This window comes from Rana temporaria, chromosome 12 (assembly GCF_905171775.1).
Source record: "Rana temporaria chromosome 12, aRanTem1.1, whole genome shotgun sequence".
Classification (NCBI taxonomy): Eukaryota; Metazoa; Chordata; class Amphibia; order Anura; family Ranidae; genus Rana; species Rana temporaria.
The window spans coordinates 32,609,392-32,630,036 of record NC_053500.1 but is presented as its reverse complement, the minus strand read 5'-3'; the positions used below and the strand labels follow the sequence as shown (position 1 = coordinate 32,630,036).

Genomic DNA, 20,645 nt, shown 5'->3' with positions numbered 1-20,645 from the left:
TGTCACCCCCCCCCCGTACTTTGCATTTCTGCCTCCCCCTGTACTGTGCCCTTTGTGTTGATTAATCGTTGATTTATGGCATGTTTTTCTATTGTTTAAAATCTATTTTATTAAAAGTACTAATAATTGTATGTTAAATTCTATCAATTATTTATACTTTATTCTTGAGAGTAGGTGTGTAAATAGGAGCATGTTGGGCCCAAGTGCATTGCTTTGCCCAGGGGCCCATGAAGCTATTAAGATGGCCCTGGTTACCACCTGTTCATGTCTTAACACAGATCTGTTTTATCAGGAAAGGTTCCAGGTGAAGAACCCACCAGCCACCTACATCCATAAACTGAGAAGCTATGTGGACACGGGTGGAATCAGCCGGAAGGTAAGCTACAGAAGGATGTCTAATGCAATCTCTGCAGTCATGTGCAATTTATGTTCAGGAAAGTGAAGACTGAGTTCTGAGCTTAGATCTGCACTGTATTTGTCATTTAAACAGACAACTGGGACAATAGTGAGTGCACCATTCTATTGTCTCATCTAGATAATACTTTTCAAGTATCTGAATTTCCCGTATCTTTGCTTAATACCAGGGGCGGACTGACCATTGGGTCACTCGGGCACTGCCCGAGGGCCCCATGCCACTGGGATCAGGGTTGCCAGGCTCAGTAAAACCAGGAACAGTATGTAAAAATCTTTATTCTTGCCACAAGGCACACTCAGAGGCACAGGGTCCTTCACTCAGACTCACAGGGGCTTCATTCGATGGAGGGGGTCAAAAGGAGTGAGTTACATCTGTCTTCACTTAATAGTTAAACCATCTCTCTTCAGTTTTTATTTTCAGGCTGAAATGTACTGTAACTCTATACTCCGTCATAACTTATTTTAAGGAAAGTAATATTGTAATATATATACCCTCACACATATATAGTTATCAAGAAATAAAACACTATAAGAAAGAAAAGCAACATTTGAGTGGTTTAGGAAAAAGTAACAAACACAAAAATAAGCATTTTATTTAGCTCCATCACACTTCCACTTTGGGGTTTTACCGCCCCCAACCTCCCCTGTAAAAGAAACCCTAAAGTGGAAGATCCATGACCTAACCTATGTGAATGTCTTCATTTTAGTTCAAGAGAAGAGTTCAAGAATCCACACAGGTTCTAAGAGAACTAGAGATCTCCTTACGGACCAATCACATTGGGTAAGTGTTGTATTCTAACAAAATAGAAAGAACGTCTGCCCTTCCACTGAATCCTCCTCGCTTGTACTGCATGGGTTTAGATACCTCAGCTTCACACTAAAGCCAGCCATATGCATGAATGAGAGAAATTACTGAAATGTTATTAACAGTGTGGATGGATGAATCTGCATTGTCGACCATTGTTTGCGGACAGTCAGCACCCGCGGTGATTGGATGCAGGCACTGTTTGGTCAGGAATTTTCCACCCAGCTCCTTTGATGACAGTCAATCACATTTTGCTATACAGACATCTTTTACTGTGTATCTGAAAGTGTTACTAAAGGTTATTTTTTTTTTCTTAAGATAACACACGTGTTATACTCGCATGCTCTGTGTAATGGTATTGCACAGAGCGGCTCGGATCCTCATTTTCTCAGGTCCCTCACCGGTGATCTTTGCTCCTCCATTTGTTATGTGATTCCCCATAGCAAGCAGTATGCTATGCAGGCGCATGATGCGTCCTCGCTCCCGAGCTGTGTCTCTATAGAGCCACACTCAATAGCCACACACAGCAGGGCTTAGCCCTGCCCCCCACTTCCTCCTCACTGATTGACAACAGCAGGAGCCATTGGCACCTGCTGCTGCTCAAGTCCCTGTGTGAAGGGGAAGAGAGGGGAGAAGAGATGCAGCTATGCACAACGTTTCCTCTCTTCCCCTTCACACAGGGAAGGGGGGGGGGGCAGGAAGATATAATTTCTTTTTATCTTAATGCATTTTTAGCCTTAGTATCACTTTAACAATAGGTTAAATGACCCAGGACATAACAGTCTTGTTACATATGACCGCTCTGCTACAGTAGTTTCTCCATGAGACCTCTCCAGTGCACGGAGTAGGGGTACTATGGTTCGACGCGTTTTGCAATCAGCTTCATCAGGTGGAGGTAATAGTATATACATTAAGCCCTTGACTGCGATATAACACAAATATGCAGCCCCAATGCACTGGGCTTTTTGACGCTGCTTATTTGCCTTTGTGTTGTGAGCGTGCCACACTGCGCACTCCCAGCACCACGACCAGGGCGGTCTTATCGATAGCCCCCGGCGCTGTATTATCGATTGGGACCTAAAACTCCCGATTCTTGGTCACCTGATCTCTGTGGTAGCCTCTGATTGGCTAACACAGTGATTAGTCACTGTGAAGCCTGCCCCTGTATTTCGCTTTCTCTCTCTCTCTCTCTCTCTCTCTCTGTGAATGGAGAGGAAAGATACAATTAGCCAGATTCTCGTAGAGATACGATGGCGTATCAGTAGATACGCCGTCGTAACTCAGAATCTGCGCCATGGTATATTTAAGTGTATTCTCAAATTTAGATACGCTTAAATGTAGCTAAGATACGACCGCCGTCGCCGTCGTATCTTAGCTGTCTGTTTATGCTGGCCGCTAGGGGCGTGTCCGCTGATTTACGCCTAGAATGCGTAAAAACAGCGAGATACGCCTATTCAAGAACGTACGCTTGCCCGTCGCAGTAAGGATACACTGTTTACGTAAGGCGTTTTCAGGCGTAAAGATAAACCACCAAAAAGATGGCGCAGCCAATGTTAAGTATGGACGTCGGAACCGCGTCGAACTTTGACATTTTTACGTCGTTTGCGTAAGTCGTTCCGTGAATGGGGCTGGGCGTAATTTACGTTCACGTCGAAACCAATGAGTCTTTGCGGCGTAATTTGGAGCATGCGCACTGGGATACGATCAAGGACGGCGCATGCACCGTTCGTTCAAAACGTCAATCACGTCGGGTCACGATTCATTAGCATAAAACACGCCCACCTATTCACAATTTGAATTAGGCGTGCTTACGCCGGCACATTTACGCTACGCCGCCGTAACTTAGGATGCAAGTGCTTTGTGAATACTGCACTTGCCTCTCTAACTTACGGCGGCGTATCGTAAATGAGATACGCTACGCCCGCCTATAGATAGGCACAGCTACCTGAATCCGGCTAAATGTTTCTTTGAGTCAACTTACAGAGAAGAAAAAAGTGTGTGTGTGTAAAAAAAAATACAAAAATGTATTAAAAAAAATAAAAACAATACTTGGATCAAGGTTTGATCTAGGTCAGTGCCAGGGTTAGTGTTTGGGTCAAAAGTCAAGGTCAGTATATTTTGGGCAGGATTTTTTTTAATTAGTTTCAGTGTCAGTGTGTTTTAGGTAGTAAAAAAAAGCATACGCACTATTGTTTCTGGGCTGCCCTACGGGTACAAATGACATACACGTATGTGGTATCGCTGCGATCGTAAGGAGCAGGAGAATTTATTTTGGGCTGTTTTTTGGTGGTAGGTTATAGTAGTAACAAGAAATATACAGCTTAATTTAAAAAAAAAAATCTTTATTTCACTATTTTGAGGCAGCTTTCCATTGATAATACACAAAAAAATAAAAATAAGGAGATATCCATTGCCATTTACCACCAAATGAAAGCCAAATTTGTCCTGAAAAAAGGTATAATTCACCTGTACAAAGTAGTTTTGATGATATGTACATGTTTTATGAACACGTCAAAGTTGCAAAATTGTGCTTGGGCATTAGGATTTGTTTTACCCTTAGACATAAAGGGCTTAAAGCTTGGATGTGCACTCAATGCCGCAAGCCAATAGCTAAAAACAAAAAAAACTTCTCTGCTTGGGACTGCAGGGTGAGATAGGAGATGTCTTTTAGCGCCACATATTACACTAAGGCTACTTTCACACTCAGACCGGCCGCGTGTTGGCCGTAAAGCGCCTAGTTTTAGCGGCCCTTTACCAGCGCGGTGGGGGCTGGATGCTTTTAACCCCTAAGGGTAAAAGCGCCCGAAAAGCGCTGCTGCTGAAGCCCTTTGTAGGCGCTTCGGCAGTGCTGCCACTTGATTTCAATGGTAAGGGCGGTTTAGGAGCGATGTATACATAACTCCTGCACCGCCCCAAAGATGCTGCTTGCAGGAGTTTTTTACCGTCCTGCAAGCACACCGCCCCAGTGTGAAAGCACTCGGCTTTTACACTGGGGAGGCTTGAGAGGCGCTTTTCAGTCACCTGAAAATCGCCTTCAGTGTGAAAGGGGCCTTAGGCCGCGTACACACGATCGGTCAAAACCGATGAAAACGGACTGAAGGTCCGTTTCATCGGTCCAAACCGATCGTGTGTGGGCCCCATCGGTCAGTTATGCTTCGGTCAAAAAAAAGAGAACTTGCTTTTAAATTGAACCGATGGGTCAAAACCAATCGTTAGTATGCAAAGGCATCGGTCAAAGGGCCGCGCATCCTCAGAATCAAGTCGACGCATGCTTGGAAGCATTGAACTTCGTTTTTTCAGCACGTCGTGTGTTTTACGTCACCGTGTTCTGACACGATCGTTTTTTTAACCGATGGTGTGTAGGCACATCAGACCATCAGTCAGCTTCATCGGTTAACCGATGAGAACGGTCTTTCGGACCGTTCGCTTCGGATGGACTGATCGTGTGTACGCGGCCTTAGTGTAATAGGCCCTATGGAGACCACTGCTGGATTCCAGCACTGGCCAACATCCAGATCAATATACCGTATTTATCGGCGTATACCGCGCACTTTTTTGCCCTGAAAATCAGGGCAAAATCGTGGGTGCGCGGTATACGCCGATACCCGCTTTCCCGCACCGAGTTTTGAATACTGCGCCGACATATACCGAGCGCAGTACACTCGGGTATAGTCGGGCAGTCTCGGCTCCTTCCGCACTCACGTCCTGGATGTCAGCGTGGGTAGCCGAGCATTGCCGACAATACACGAGTGTACTGCGCTCTGTATATGTCGGCGCAGTTTTCAAAACTTGGCGCGGGAAACGAGCGGGGAGGACGCCGAAGACGGACGCCGGACCCGCCGAAGACGGACGCCGGACCCGCCGAAGACGGACGCCGGACCCGCCGCAGAAGGACGCCGGACCTGACTAGGCCGCCGATGGACGCCGCGCAAGACACCAAAACTGTAAGTACAAAAAAAACAAAAAAAAATTTTTTCCACAGGATTGGGGGCCACTTTAGGGGTGCGCGGTATACGCGGGAGCGCGTTATACCGCGATAAATACGGTAGTTCTCCTCCCCATGTTTCAGCCTCAACAAAATGTCTGCAGGAATTAATTTGTGTATGGTCAGTTTAAAATTATGACTCGAAACTTGATAAGTGCGATAATGTCCCAGTTCAAATTGTTTTAAATGATACTTCTGTTATACATGCAATTTACAGGCTACTAAAAGTGGGAGAAAAAAAGAGGAAGAAGTTTAGAAAGTTTAATGTTTTCTAGACTACTTATGGACAACATTTATTTAAAATAAACCACCAGCTTTCACTCACTTTCATTGGCTTGAGATCTCGTTTACACCATAGTGCATGCATTTGTGCACACATTACATGTACTATGTGTTGGCATGTGTGTCTTTTTTTCTTGCACTGCCATACACTAGACCAGGGGTCTCTAAACTTTCAAGAAAAAGGACCAGTTTACTGTGCTTCAAATTTTAGGGGGGTCGGACTGTGGCCAGTGGGAGTAAAAAAAAATACATCATTGGTGTCAGTGGAGAAAGAATAGTACCCCATCTGTTATGTAAGTGGGAGGAAAAGTACACCATGCTTGGTGTGGGTGGGGGAGGGGGGGGGAATAGTGCCCCGTCTTTGGTATTGGTGGAAGGAACAGTGCCGCAAGGGCTGGATAAAGGCAAGCAAAAGGCCATATCTGGCTCGCGGACCCCTGCACTAGACCATACTGCAATGCAATAATGACATTTTTTTTACTTTTGTTTTGTTGTTCGTTTTTTTTTTTTCATTCTATATCAATGTCAACAAGGTTAGATACGTGTCCTCCAGTTTTGTGCCTATGTGAAGTATTTAAACTGAACCAAATCGCTAAATTCATGTTTTTTAAGTATTTTTCCTGATAAAACAAGTGTGAATATCTTCAGTCGGTCTTGTGTTTCTTGTCCAAGATGGCATTAAGCTCCTTTGTTCTGTTTACAGGTGGGTGGAAGAGTTCCTGAGTCCAGAGGTTGGTGGCCTTGAAGCTCTAGTGGAGTACTTGTCCTTTGCTCAGTGCTCCTTCCCGTAAGTCAGCACAACTAAACCTTTACATACAGGGATGTTTTTTTCTCAGAAAATAGGTACAGAAACTCAACTATGACCCCCCAAAACCCCCCTCTCCACACACTCTCTCTAAACCGCATCAAATAGTGGGTGTGGTCAAATTCCACTAACAGTGGGAGGATCTTAAAGGGGCAATAAATACCAGGAGTGCATTATGTGTTACAAGTTTGGGAAAGGGGGGGGTTACATACAGCCTGCACAGTTCGGGGTGCGCTATGTACAGAGTGCAGAGTTCAGGGGTGCACTACACACAGTACAGAGTTCAGCCTTCTTCCACAGCCTCTTATTTCTGCATTCCCCATCCACATCTCACTTTCACCCCTCTTCAGCTCTGACCTCTCCACTGCCCCCATCTTCTCCCCAAGGCCTTAAAAGCTCCACTGTCTTGCTTTTGTTGCTGTATTAAGCTGAAGCACTCAGTTGACTCTACATACTGCAGTTGGCTTTGCCTCTCTCGCTTGCGGGGAGATCATCCAGTGGGGGTGTCGGCATCTGTACTGCACCCCGGGCACCTGCATCTCCTGCACTCAGTAAAAGCAACTCAGGAGATCAGATCTGAGGGAGCCGTTGGAAAATAAGCCAGACTTCTGTGTTTACAAGTGAGAGTAAGGAGCAGGGAGCAGAGGGCCTGAGCCAGAGGTGGTGGAACTGAGTTTCTCCAAGTTCTAGCTGAAAAAAAGCCCTGATTACCGTATTTATCGGCGTATACCGGGCAAAATCGTGGGTGCGCGGTATACGCCGATACCCGCTTTCCCGCGCCGAGTTTGAATACTGCGCCGACATATACCGAGCGCAGTACACTCGTGTATTGTCGGGCAGTCTCGGCTCCTCTCGCGCTGACGTCCTGGACGTACAGGACATCAGCACGAGAGTAGCCGAGCCTGCCCGACAATACACGAGTGTACTGCGCTCTGTATATGTTGGCGCAGTATTCAAACTCGGCACGGGAAACGTGCGGGGAGGACGCAAGGACGCCGCAGAAGGACGCCGGACCCGACGAAGAGGACACCCCAAGCCGCAGACGGACGCCGGACCTGACGAGGCCGCCACGCAAGACACCAAAACTGTAAGTACAGAAAAACTTTTTTTCCACAGGAATTCGGGGCAACTTTAGGGGTGCGCGCTATACGCCTGAGTGCGCTATATATACCCCAATAAATACGGTACATATACTCTGTGTGCAGTTACAGTACATGCACATGTCATGGCGGTCTAGATAGAAGTCTTGCCCAACCATTTCCATCTTTACGATTGTTTTGATATCTCTGTATCCTGTATAACTGATGTCTCGTGCATTTCATGTCTACTACGTGACTCTTGTCTCAGTTTCACTGTCCCTAAATTCTCTCTTCATTCCAGGTTAGATGTGGAGAGTTCCGACAATGGAACACCTGAGAAATCAAAATCTTTGCAGAGGTCAATGGAGGATATTAACAAAAGCAGCACATCCTCTTCTCCTGCAACTATTCCGTCACGTGCCCGCAACCTAACCACCAAGTAAGCCATATGTGACGATGCACGGGACCACCTCTTGATTTCAGGGTATTCCTTCTCTTCTTAGGCACCAGTAGGTCATCACCTACATAGCCGCAGACTCATTACCAGCTCATATAGCTTCTTACAAACCTTTGTCTGCTAGGATAACCTTTCCACAGCTATAAATACACAATGGGGGTTATTTACTAAAGGCAAATCCACTTTGCACTACAAGTGCAAAGTGCACTTGAAATTGCACTGAACCTGCACTTGCTGTATATCTGAGGGGAAGCTCTGCTGATTTTTTTTATCCAATCATGTGCAAGCTAAAATGCTGTTTTTTATTTTCCTTGCATGTCCCCACAGATCTACAGCGACTGCACTTCCAAGTGCACTTTCATGTGTTGTATTTTGTTCTGGTTTGTACTTGTTTTGCACCATGCATTTCATTTTTATTGTATTGTATGCTTTTCTATTGAGGAACAGAACATCTTGTTGGGAATCACCTTATCTACAATGTACCTGAACACGATCCATTGCATACAGGGATAAAATCAATTAGTAGCATTATATTACAATGACCCTGGAATTTTTGGCTCTCAGAGTAAACCTGCGAGGATGGAAATAAAACAGCTGCCCATGCTGAATGTTTTTTGAAAATGCATGCTTCTTCCTAAAGCTAGCTGGAATTTGGGTCATTTCCTGTTGAATCAGCCAAAATTCGAGCCTTGGGTGGCCCTACCTGGCTTGAAAATTGAAGGAGCAGGACGGAAAACTGTTGGCCAAACAGTGACTGCATCCTTTTCCAGACACAGCCGCTGTTCGGGTATTCTGACAGGTCCGTGGTAGCAATGGCTGTCAAAATACAATACAGTAAAATCTTGGATTGGCGCATAATTTGTTGCAGAAACATGCTTGTAATCCAAAGCACTTGTATATCAAAGCAAATTTCCCCATAAGAAATAATGGAAACTCAAATGATTCGTTCCACAACCATTTATTCATAAGTCCTTCAGTTTATAGTCCATATAAAAAGATTATAGCAATGTGACAGGTTGTGTAACCATAAAATGTCCATCCACAAATGGAAGCCTCCACAAGGGGATTAGAAGCAAAATCCAGAAGGAGCTACAGGGCCGGATTCAGAAAGAAGATACGACGGCGTATCTCCTGATACGCCGTCGTATCTCCTGATACGCCGTCGAATCCCTGAGTCCGGCCGTCGTATCTATGCGCCCGATTCATAAAATCAGGTTACACATAGATCTCCCTAAGATCCGACAGGTGTAAGTGTCTTAAACCGTCGGATCTTAGGCTGCAATTCCCAGGTGGGCGCTAGGTGGCGCTTCCGTATGTTTACGCGACGAATATGCAAATGAGCATTTACGCCGATTCAGAAACGAACGACCGCCCGGTGCTTTTTTTTTTACGTCGTTTGCGTTCGGCTTTTTCCGGCGTAAAGTTACCCCTGCTATATGAGGGGTAAGTGCGGCGTATCCTATGTTAAGTATGGCCGTCGTTCCCGGGTCGAATTTTGAATTTTTTACGTCGTTTGCGTAAGTCGTTCGCGAATACGGCTGGACGTAAAACAATGACGTCATTTGGAGCAATGCACGCTGGAAAATTTTACGGATGGCGCATGCGCCGTTCAAATAATACGTCAACGCGGGGTCAAACAAAATTTAAACAAAACACGCCCCCTACATCCCCATTTGAATTACGCGGCCTTACACCGCAACACATACGTTACGCCGCCGTAACTACGGACGCAAGTTCTTTCTGAATAAAGAACTTGCGCCCAAAGTTAAAGCGGCGTAACGTATCGGAGATACGTTACGCGGGCCGGACAGATACGCCAATGTATCTGAATCCGGCCCACAGAGTATAAAAGAGAAGAGAGGTGACTCTAAGTGTAGCAATACGTTGCTAAATGTTGTACCTTCATTAAATGTAACCGTATTGCTACACTTAGTCACCTCTCTCCTCTTTTACACTCAGTTGTGACATGACGCTACTTGTATATCAAGTCAAAATGTATTAAAAATTGTTGCTTGTCTTGCAAAATGCGCTCAAACCAAGGTTTTATTGTATCTGGCAGGGTGAGATTTCCTCCATTCACACTGTTCAGTGTAGATGGGGGAATGCATTTATGGGACTGAATGAGAGAAATCTTCACATGATATGGCTAGAGATCGGACTGGATCAGTGGATCACTGTCAATTAGTGCTCATTTCACTTGTTTATTAAAGAGATTTCTTTGCGCATGGTAATCAAAAGAAATCCAACAGATTCCTCCATTTATGCTAAACAGTGTGAATGGAAGCAACTCCTCTGCTGGCTATTGTATTGTGACAGCTGGCTCCATCAACTGTCAGAATATCCAAACGGTGCTTGCAGTCATTTGGCTGAAATTCTTGATTGTACAATCTATTTTTATCAAATCGGGTGATGCTGACAGGGGCGCAACCGATGGCTCGAGTTTTATGCTGAATCAGCTGAAATACCAGCCATGTATGGCAGACATGCTCTTACTCTTTAATGCCTTTGTACTGCTGGCCATGTTGTCTGATTGGTGTTCGAGAAATCCCTAGCAAGCTAATTGAATGTGTTCCCTAACAGATACAACTTTTACAACCGCGCTACAATGAGGAACTCTCGGCACGCTAACATGAAGGATGATGTACACGTGTGCATCATGTGCTTGCGGGCAATCATGAACTACCAGGTTTGTACCAGGAAGGCTTTAAGTGATTTCATTGCCATTGGCTAGCTGAGAATAATAGAATAGAAAAGTTCAGGCCTCTCCATCAGCCATGGTGTGACAAAGAAATTGCATTTTCCTTTACATACGCTAGAACAATGTAATTAAGTTATAATTTTGACATATGAGTAACAAAATTACAGGGAGAATTTGAGATTTCCCAGAAGGTTGATCCATCAGTCAGAGATGGAAAAATACGTGTCATTGCCAGAAGGTTTACTATGTCTCCCAGCTCAGTCTCAAGAGCATGGAGGAGATTCCAGGAGACAGGCAGTTACTCTAGGACAGGCATGTCCAAAGTCCGGCCCGGGGGCCAAATGCGGCCCCCCTGTTGATTTAATGTGGCCCCCCCTGGGGATTTGGATATACATATTGTTTGTGGCCCCCAGGGCCACAAAAGATATATACTGTATTTATTGGCGCTGCCTTGGAGGGGACACGACAAGCACGGTCAGATTACATGAAGAGAATCTCCTGTTTACTCAGCAGTGTCTCTATTGCAAGTCCTGTCTCCTGGGATGCCATTGGACGACTGTTCTGTCTATCATAGAAGGTGGGACTTTGTATTAAAGAGGCCACAGAGTAAACAAGAGATTCTCCTGTTTGTAATCTGTCGGCACTTGTCCCGTCCCCTCCCTCTGAGGCTGCAGATGGGCATCGATCAAGTTGCTGCATTGGTGGCAATGGTAAGGCTGCATTGGGGGCAATGGTAAGGCTGCATTGGGGGCAATGGTAAGGCTGCATTGGGGGCAATGGTAAGGCTGCATTCATGGCAATGGTAAGCCTGTGCGTGTTATACACAGATTAAATACGGTATATACAAATAACACCCCCAAGCTCATCCTTAGTCCTGAGCAGCGCTCTGGGATTCGTTGGGGCCACAAAATAAATATATACAGTATATCCAAATAACACGCCCAAGCTCATCTCTTCACCACACACAGCCACAAAGGCAAGATAATTCTTGTTGAGCAGTGTATTGGTGCTCAGATGAACACACTTAGACCGAATTTTAATGGTTCAAAGAATGTCAGGCAAAATAGTCGGCCCTCACGCATGTTCACTTAATCAAATCTGGCCCTCTTTGAAAAAAGTTTGGACACCCCTGCTCTAGGAGAACTGGAGAGGGCCGTAGAAAGTCTTTAACCTACCAGCAAAACAAGTATGTGCTCCTTTGTGAAAGGAGGAACAGGATGAGCACTGCCAGAGCCCCACAAAATGACCCCTAGCAGGCCACTGGTGTGATTGTCTCTGACCAAATAATTTAGAAACAGACTTCATGAGGGTGGCCTGAGGGTCCGATGTCCTCTAGTGGGCCCTATGCTCATTGCCCAGCACTGTGGAGCTTGATTGGCATTTGCCATTGAACACCAGAATTGGCAGGTCCGCCACAGGCACCCTGTGCCTTCAGATGAGACCAACATTTTATTTTTTGGCCTAAAAGCAAAACACTGTGTGGTAAAAAATGAACACTGCACATCACCCTGATCACACCACCCCCACCGTGAAACATGGTGGTGGCAGCATCATGTTGCGGGGATGCCTAAAAGACTTGAGTCTGCAAAAAAGACTTGAGACTGGGATGGAGGTTCACCTGTCAGCAAGACAACGACCCTAAACATCCAGCCAGAGCTACAATGGAATGGTTTAGATCAAGGCATATGTGTCTCATTCATGTGTTAGAATGGCCCAGTCAAAGTCCAGACCTAAATCTAATTGAGAATCTGTGGCAAGACTTTTACTGTTCACAGACGCTCGATATTCAATCTGACAGAGCATGAGCTATTTTGCAAAGAAGAATGGGCAAAAATGTCCCTCTCTAGATGTGCAAAGCTGGTAGAGACATCCCCCAAAAAGACTTGCAGCTGTAATTGCGGGGAAAGGTGGTTCTACAAAGTATTGACTCAGGGGGGCTGAATACAAATGCACACCACACTTTTCAGATATTCATTTGTAAAAAAAAATGTTGAAAACCATTTTCACTCCACTTCTCAATCATGTGCCACTTTGTGTTGGTCTATCACATAAAATACGTGTACGTTTTTGGTTGTAAGATGACCAAATGTGGAAAATTTCAAGGGCTATGAATACTTTTTCAAGGTAGTGTGTGTGTGTGTGTGTATATGTGTATATGTGTTGGTATATATATATATATATATATATATATATATATATATATATATAAATAACATTTGTAAATATTTATTGGATGAGGGCATAAAACTTCAGACCTCAGGCGTATTCTGTCGAGTAATGAACACCAAACTGTGTACAGCCTTCAGTGCAGTTCTGCCCACATGTTCTCTGGAGGAGGATATTGGGGTACAGACGTTCAGGCAGAGCCAATCAGTGGAGCTTCAGCCAGATTGGTCTCTGGAAGAAAAACCAAGCTGTTTTTCTTGATTTTAGATAGGGAATGATTAGAACAACGGTCATGTTTCACCCTTGAGTAGAACATTGACCAGAAGAAAAAGCATGGAGCTTTTTAATTCATAATTACCTGTTTTATAAGGAGTGCAATACAGGAATAGTCTAAATCCAATTGTCGCTTGCATTCCCGAAGATGTACAGTAACTGGGAGAGTGAAAGTTGAAACATTTTATGATTGCTGAGGCCACGCAAGAACTTTTTTTTTTACAAGATTTGGCTGCTTGAATCCCTGGGGATATACAGGACCTAGTGTGGAAATCCACAAAAAAAGATACTCAAGGACAGCCCTGGAAGACCTCCAATTGGGTGGCAGATGGTCATTAGTATAAGATTTGAATATATCTGATCAGTTTGTTGGTAATAGACTTGTATATGTATTGATGTACTGTATATTGTATCTTCTTTCCATAAAGTCTGGATTCAGTATGGTGATGTCCCACCCCTCCTGTGTCAATCAGATCACCCTCAGTCTCACCAACAAGAACCCCCGGTGAGTAGAGCCTATGATGGAAACTGATGTGATATTACCTGACATTGCTTTTTTTTTCAGGATGTTCTCTATCTCTCTTTTCCTTCATTTCATTCCAACTGTCAACGTATATAATAATAAAAGGAATCCCATCATGAGCTGACAGTTGCCACCATTACTTACCTCTACTAAATTCCAGGTACCTGGCTGTCATGTTGAGTCTTTTCAATATTTTTGTTCTCCTTACCAAATAGTACAGAGGCTGCCTACCACGCTGCTCGCATGCTCCAACTACAGCTGATGGAACAGATGTTCATTCTCTGAGATTCCTGTGTTCTCCGATTGCGCATGCGCAGTCCAGGCCAGGCATTATCTGATAGGGGACCCATATTGATAGGACACCGGCATCTCAGAAGATAAATCCAGGCTCTCATTCATCCCTGACACAGCTGAGGCCTGAAGAACAGCTACACAGTCCATGGGATGCATGGCTTTAGAACTCTCCTGAAGAGAGAGAGAACAATCTCTCCAGAGCTTCAGGCTATTTATAACCTCCCCGGTAACCTTCTGGGCACTCCTCTCCAGGGATTGGCTAGGAATTGATAAATATTTAGACTGTTCATTTGAATCTCCCTCCCCATTTCCTAGAAGCTTCTTCCAAAGGTGGGGAGAAGCAATCAAACCCCCAGCCTGTGAAACCCTGAACAGACCGGACCAAACAATCACTGCTCCCTTGACTACAGAAGGAGTCAAAAACGAAATTTGCTTAGCATCCTATGCTAGGAGAATGCTACGTCTGAGAAACCAATCCTGAACAATACAGATGAACTTTTCCTAGATGTTCCTGATCTGCATTCATGTTTCTGGTCAGTAAATCAAGTACCGAAGCCAGTAGGCCAGCATAGCAGACAGGAAAACCATGATGTTTAGGAGGAAGTCCGAAATGGCAGCTCACATACTTCTTTTCTGACAGGTTTATTTCACAGCACACCATCAATTTAGTAATTACTTTTCTAGCACCATGTGCCTCCACCCTTCCCTTTCCTCTGTTATCACAGTTTGACAGGCCACACCAATGGGTTTGACAGGCTCAACTTGTTCAGAACAACTTTACACCAATTCCCCAGTTTCATTTTACAGCTGTTATCTATTGCACTTACATGACTGGTATGTGATTGAGAAACATGCTTGTTACTTGCTTCCATTCCACACTAATTGAACAATTGCACAAGCAGCTTTCATAGTATTTCTCACCTTGCTCCTTCAACATTCTAAAATAAATTTGTCCTTTCCTTTAGTACAAAGGCCCTGGTCCTAGAGCTTCTGGCAGCCGTGTGTTTGGTCAGGGGAGGGCATGAACTGATACTCTCGGCTTTCAACTATTTCCAGGAGGTAAGGATGTGAATGTTTTCATGGTGGTAGCAAAGAGGTAAAGGCTAACTGAAGTTTTCCAGCTTCTACCGTTCCTTTCTAATAAAACAATATCAAACTAATGTATGTCAAGGGATGCTTGGGACACTCATTTGCAATTTTTTAGCCACGGAGCAGTTGTGGCTTTGTGGATTCTTCTGATAACTAGTGAGAATGGAGATCAATAACTTCCTTCCCAGTGCCACGTTTCTAGCTCCCTCTCATTTATTATTTACTGTATAGATAGAGAAGAGTTGGAAGGTTTTTGTCCCCAGTGAGGAGACCTTCTACCTCAAACACACAATAAGTAAACAATTCTCACCGTTGGGGACAGAGACAGCAACAAAACTTTGTAGAGGTTGTAACCCTTCCCAATTCTAAGGCCTCGTACACACGATAGGATAGCCAGAGGACAACGGACTGAAGGACCGTTGTCTTAGGTTAACCGATGAAGCTGACTGATGGTCCGTTGCGCCTACACACCATAGGTTAAATAACCGATCGCGACAGAACGAGGTGACGTAAAACACAATGACGTGCTGAAAAAAACGAAGTTCAATGCTTCCAAGCGTGCGTCGACTTGATTCTAAGCATGCGCAGGTTTTTAACCGATGCTTTTGCATACGATCTATCGGTTAGGCGTCCATCGGTTAAATTTTAAAGCAAGTTCCCATTTTTTTAACCGAAGGTTAGCTATCCTATGGGGCCCACACACGATCGGTTTTGACCAATGAAAATGGTCCTTCAGACTGTTGTCCCCTGGCTATCCTATCGTGTGTACGAGGCCTAAAAGAGCCTCTACTGCCATGCCTCCTTTGGAGTGATTCTACTGACCTTTGTGCTGGTGACACAACAAAAATATGGGGTTTTCCCCCATTATGGGACATAGAAAGCACTTTACTAATAATGTAAAAAAAAGTAGTTTTGCCTAACGATCTGGAACAGTGATCTCCAAACTGCAGCCTGGGGGCCAGATTCGGCCCTTTGCTTGCTTTTATCCGGCGCCTGGCATAATCCAACCCCCCCCCCCCCCCCACTGACACCAATGAAGTGTCAGAATTCCTCCCAATGACACCAAAGATAGGGCAAAATTCCTCCCAATGACACCAACAATGGGGCCCAATGACATCAACAATGGGGCATAATTCCCCCCCACTGACACCAATGATGGAGCATTGTTCATTCCCACTGATGTCGGGACCTTTTCTACTCCCAATGCCTACAATCTGGCCCCTCTGAAGGACAGTAAACTGGCCCATTATTTAGAAAGTTTGGAGACCCCTGTTCTAGGAGATGAGATCCCAACCAGCCACCACAATGCAACCTAGCTTGGATTACATTTTTAGTGTTGGTTAGAGAGGGGATGTCTCGCTTCTTGTTGTGTCACATGGACAGAAAATTAATGGAAACCTCCTGAGTGGAATATGACAAAAAATCCAGGGGCTTTTCCATTTCTTGCTCTGTACAAAACTGGCTTTAGATATAATTAGTATAAACACTGTGTAATTATATATATATATTATTATAATTATGGCATGTAATAATTCCTTAATACTGCTGTGTTTGCACAGGTATGCGGAGAAGGTGCAAGATTTGAAAAGTTAATGGAATACTTCCGAACTGAGGATTCCAACATTGACTTTATGGTGAGTGTGCGACATTGAGGTGGGATATATAAATATTAAATGCAAAATGAAAAATCGGGGGATTAGGTAATGACCTTGAATGTTTCATCTGTTGCTGTATGTACATAAAGCTATGGTTTAAGGAGTTTTGGATGTGGGAGAACTTGGGTTGTCTACACACAGTTGTGCACAAAAGTTTTCATACTCTCGGAGAACTGGTAATATACAGTATGTACCCTTTTTAAAGAAAACATGAGTCAGCAGGCAAAACAAATTTATTTTATTTCTTATGGTATTGATATTTAAAGGGATGTAAAGGGAAAAAAATTTTCCCCTAAATAGCTTCCTTTACCTTAGTGCAGTCCTCCTTCACTTACCTCATCCTTCCATTTTGCTTTGAAATGTCCTTATTTCTTCTGAGAAATCCTCACTTCCTGTTCTTCTGTCTGTAACTACACACAGTAATGCGAGGCTCTCCCTGGTGTGGAGAAAGCCTCTTGAGGGGGGAGGGGGCGAGCAGGAGTGTCAGGACGCCCACTAACACACAGCTCCTTTCTCTATCTGCAAAGTAGAGAGCGTCCTGACCCTCCTGCTCGCCCCCTCCCTCCTCAAGAGGCTTTCTCCACACCAGGAAGAAAGCCTCGCATTACAGTGTGTAGTTACAGACAGAAGAACAGGAAGTGAGGATTTCTCAGAAGAAATAAGGACATTTAAAAGCAAAATGGAAGGATGAGGTAAGTGAAGGAGGACTGCACTAAGGTAAAGGAAGCTATTTAGGGAAAAAAATAATTTCCTTTACAACCCCTTTAACTGTAGGTCATACCAGAATGGCGCAATTAAAAAACAAAACATGGCAACAAGTAAACAAGTAGGCAGGCTGACCTGAATTTGTAGGAGGCTTGCCCCATTCCTCCCCTTTCCGTCTGCGTTTCTCTTCACGTTATCCCACCCACCCATTCCCTTTGTTTTACTTCTTCCTTATTTCCAATTACTTCTTGGGTATGCCCCCTTGTAGGCATACGGACTACGGCACACCCCAGGTCACTTTCCCGCTTTCCTCCATTACCTTCAAGAGACTCAGAGTACAATTGAAATGACCTCTGTTCAAAAGTCTGCACACCCTTAGTTCTTACCCCTTTAACATTAATGACAACGCCCAGTCTTTTGTAATAGTTGAGGCCCCCGAATTCTTGAAGGTAGTATAGCTGCCCATTCATCTTGGCAAAATGCCTCTAGATCATGCAAAGTCTTTGGTCGTCTTGCAAAAACCACACGTTTGAGATCTCTCCAGAGTTTCTTTATGATATTAAGGTCAGGAGACTGTGATGGCGACACTTCAGAACCTTCACCTTTTTATGCTGTAACCACTGGAGGGTCAACTTGGCCTTGTGTTTAGGGCCATTGCCATGCTGGAAAGTCCAAGAGCATCTCACCTGCATCTTTCGTGCAGAAGAATGCAAATGGTCTGCCAGTATTTTCTGATAACATGCCGCATACATCTTGCCATCAATTTTCACAAGACCCCCCATGCCTTTAAAGCTCACACACCCCCAAAACACCAGGGAGCTACCACCACAGTGGGTATGGTATTCTTGCCGCTATAGGCCTTGTTGATCCCTCTCCAAACATTTGCGCTTAGAGTTGTGATCTTAAATCTCTAATTTGGTCTCGTTGCTCCAGATTACAGTGTGCCAGCAGCTGTGAGGCAAGTCAAGTATGTAGCCTGCTTAGCGTAACTTTGTGAGCGCTAACAAACTCATTGACAATTTATACACAGACACTAATTTTAAAAATTTTAAAAAGCCACAAATTAACCGACAATTAAAAAAATAAATAATTTTAATTTATAAATATGTATTCTGCTACAGTTTCTTTTTCCAATGAGCGTATATTGATTGCTTTGCAAAAACTATGTTTTTTTTACAAATTATGGTACATATTTTGGATTTTTTTTAATACTAGTAATGTGGGGCTGCAATCAGCGACTTATAGCGGGACTGCAGTAGTGCAGCGGACAATCTGATGCTGACAATTTGTGTGAACCAGTGACACTAATACAGTGATCAGTGCTAAAAATATGCACTGTCACTGTACTAATGACACTGGCTGGGAAGGGGTTAAGCATCTATGGCGATCAAAGGGTTAAATGTGTGCCTAGCCAGTGTTTTTGTGTTTTCTATGCGCTGTTTTTACTAAGGGATGCTTTGCAGCTAAACTAAATCCACCACATCCCTGCTGACAGAACAGATCTCTGCCTTGTTTACATGCAGAGTTCTGTTCTGTGTCTCTCCTCGCCGATCAGCAAGTGCCAGCGGACATCCATTGGCCGGAACCCACTGATCAGCTTGAGCTGTGTCTAATCACAGCACAGCCATGGCGAACGCCCCTACTCGTAAGTGCCGGGTCACCTACTAGATAGGTGATCCGGCACAGGAGAGACCCTTATGTAGATCCTTGACTATAACCCTACTAAACACCTTTTGGGATGAATTGGAAGGCTCATTGCAAGCCAGTTCTCCTTTGACCAACATCAGTGTCTGACCTTCCAAATGGGCACACATTCCAAAATCTTATTAAAAAAACTTCCCAGAAGAGCGGAGGCTGTCATGGCTGGGGAAGCCAACTCCATAATGGCTTTTAGCATTATAGAACAGGACATCTTCCTGAATGTTCGTAGCTCCCTCAAATGCCAGGGCCCATAGTCAGAAGCAGTGGCGGCCGGTGCCCAATATTTCATAGCCCCCCTTCCTCGCAGGAGACGGATGGGAAGGTGTCGATCCGCCAAAACCCCCCCTGCGTGGGGAATGGACAGGAAGGTGGCGATTTCCCTCGCGGGAAATGAACGGGGAGGCAACGATCACCCCCCCACATGGGAGACAGACGGTGAAGGCGGCAATCAGAGGCTTTCTTACCTTAGGAGGCAGATGAGGAGGATCCAAGATAGGGATGTTGCTCCTCCCTCTTAGGACTCCTGGCCAATCGGGTCTCAGTACTTTTTGCCATTTGTCACACAACTGGGTGAGCTCAGGGCGCAGTGCTTCATCCAATGCCCTGCATGTAGATTAGGGGCCAGGCACATGGATTAGGGGGGCAGCTCTCCTGCGCCCCGTATGGACGGGCCGCCCACTGGTCAGTAATCAAGAGGCTACCATGCAGTCCCCTCCAAGAGCCCCTGTCCTGGTTGGGTCAGTGTAATTATATCAGTACAAGTTGAAAAAGGCAATATAAAAAACGTTTTCAGCATGTATATTGCTGCGTCTTCCTTTCAGGGTTACTGAATAATATTATGGCCCTTTGTGTTTGCAGGTGGCTTGCATGCAGTTCATTAACATAGTGGTCCACTCTGTGAAAAACATGAATTTCCGGGTTTTTCTACAGTATGAATTCTCCCTCTTGGGACTGGAAGAGTATCTTGAGGTAAGTGTGCTTTTACATTTCTAAGCACCCAGTTACACTTTCTTCCAGTTAAGTTGCTTCTTGAAAGTCTTGTATGCTACCTGTTTCCCCTTACAAATCAATTTTTTAACCTGTTATGAAGCAAGTTAAGAAATAAGTCCTTGTTGTATCCCATACATTGTGGTGCTTGCACATTATCCAACCTAACAAAAAAAAAAAACACGATTGTGGTAGGGCATATTTCTGTTGGGGGGGCAAACAAATGTTGATTGGGGGTATAGCATATACTTTTCTTTTATGTAGTATATAAGGCTATATCCCCTTAGCAATGAAGACTTGTAGCCAGATTCAGGTAGATGTGCCTAACTTTAGGCGGGCGTAGTGCATCTCATATATGCTACGCCGCCGTAACTTAGAGAGGCAAGTACAGTATTCACAAAAAACTTGCGTCCTAAGTTACGGCGGCGTAGTGTAAATGGGCCGGGGTAAGCGTGCGTAATTCAAAGTAGGCTGTAGTGGGCGTGTTGTATGGTAATGCCTCGTGACCCCACGTAAATGACGCGCCGAACGAACGGCACATGCGCCGTCCGTGGACGTATCCCAGTGCACATGCTCAAAATCACGTCGCAAATAGTCAATGCTTTCGACGTGAACGTAGCCTACGCCCAGCCCCATTTTGAATCGGCTTACGCAAACAACGTGAAATTCGACGGTTGTTCCGACGTCCATACTTAACATTGGCTGCGCCATTTTTTTGGTGGTTTAT

At 44.7% G+C, this 20,645-nt stretch overlaps 1 protein-coding gene across 1 annotated transcript in view; it reads left to right on the top strand.

The window, feature by feature from the left end:
- Positions 1-20,645, top strand: part of FMNL1 (formin like 1) — an 88,065-nt gene that overhangs the window by 31,509 nt on the left and 35,911 nt on the right. The window contains exons 3-11 of the mRNA XM_040331525.1: positions 293-376; positions 1,122-1,195; positions 6,190-6,273; positions 7,672-7,809; positions 10,408-10,513; positions 13,393-13,469; positions 14,747-14,840; positions 16,430-16,504; positions 19,790-19,900. Coding sequence (XP_040187459.1) covers positions 293-376; positions 1,122-1,195; positions 6,190-6,273; positions 7,672-7,809; positions 10,408-10,513; positions 13,393-13,469; positions 14,747-14,840; positions 16,430-16,504; positions 19,790-19,900 — 843 coding nt within the window. The remainder of the gene's footprint in view (positions 1-292; positions 377-1,121; positions 1,196-6,189; positions 6,274-7,671; positions 7,810-10,407; positions 10,514-13,392; positions 13,470-14,746; positions 14,841-16,429; positions 16,505-19,789; positions 19,901-20,645) is intronic.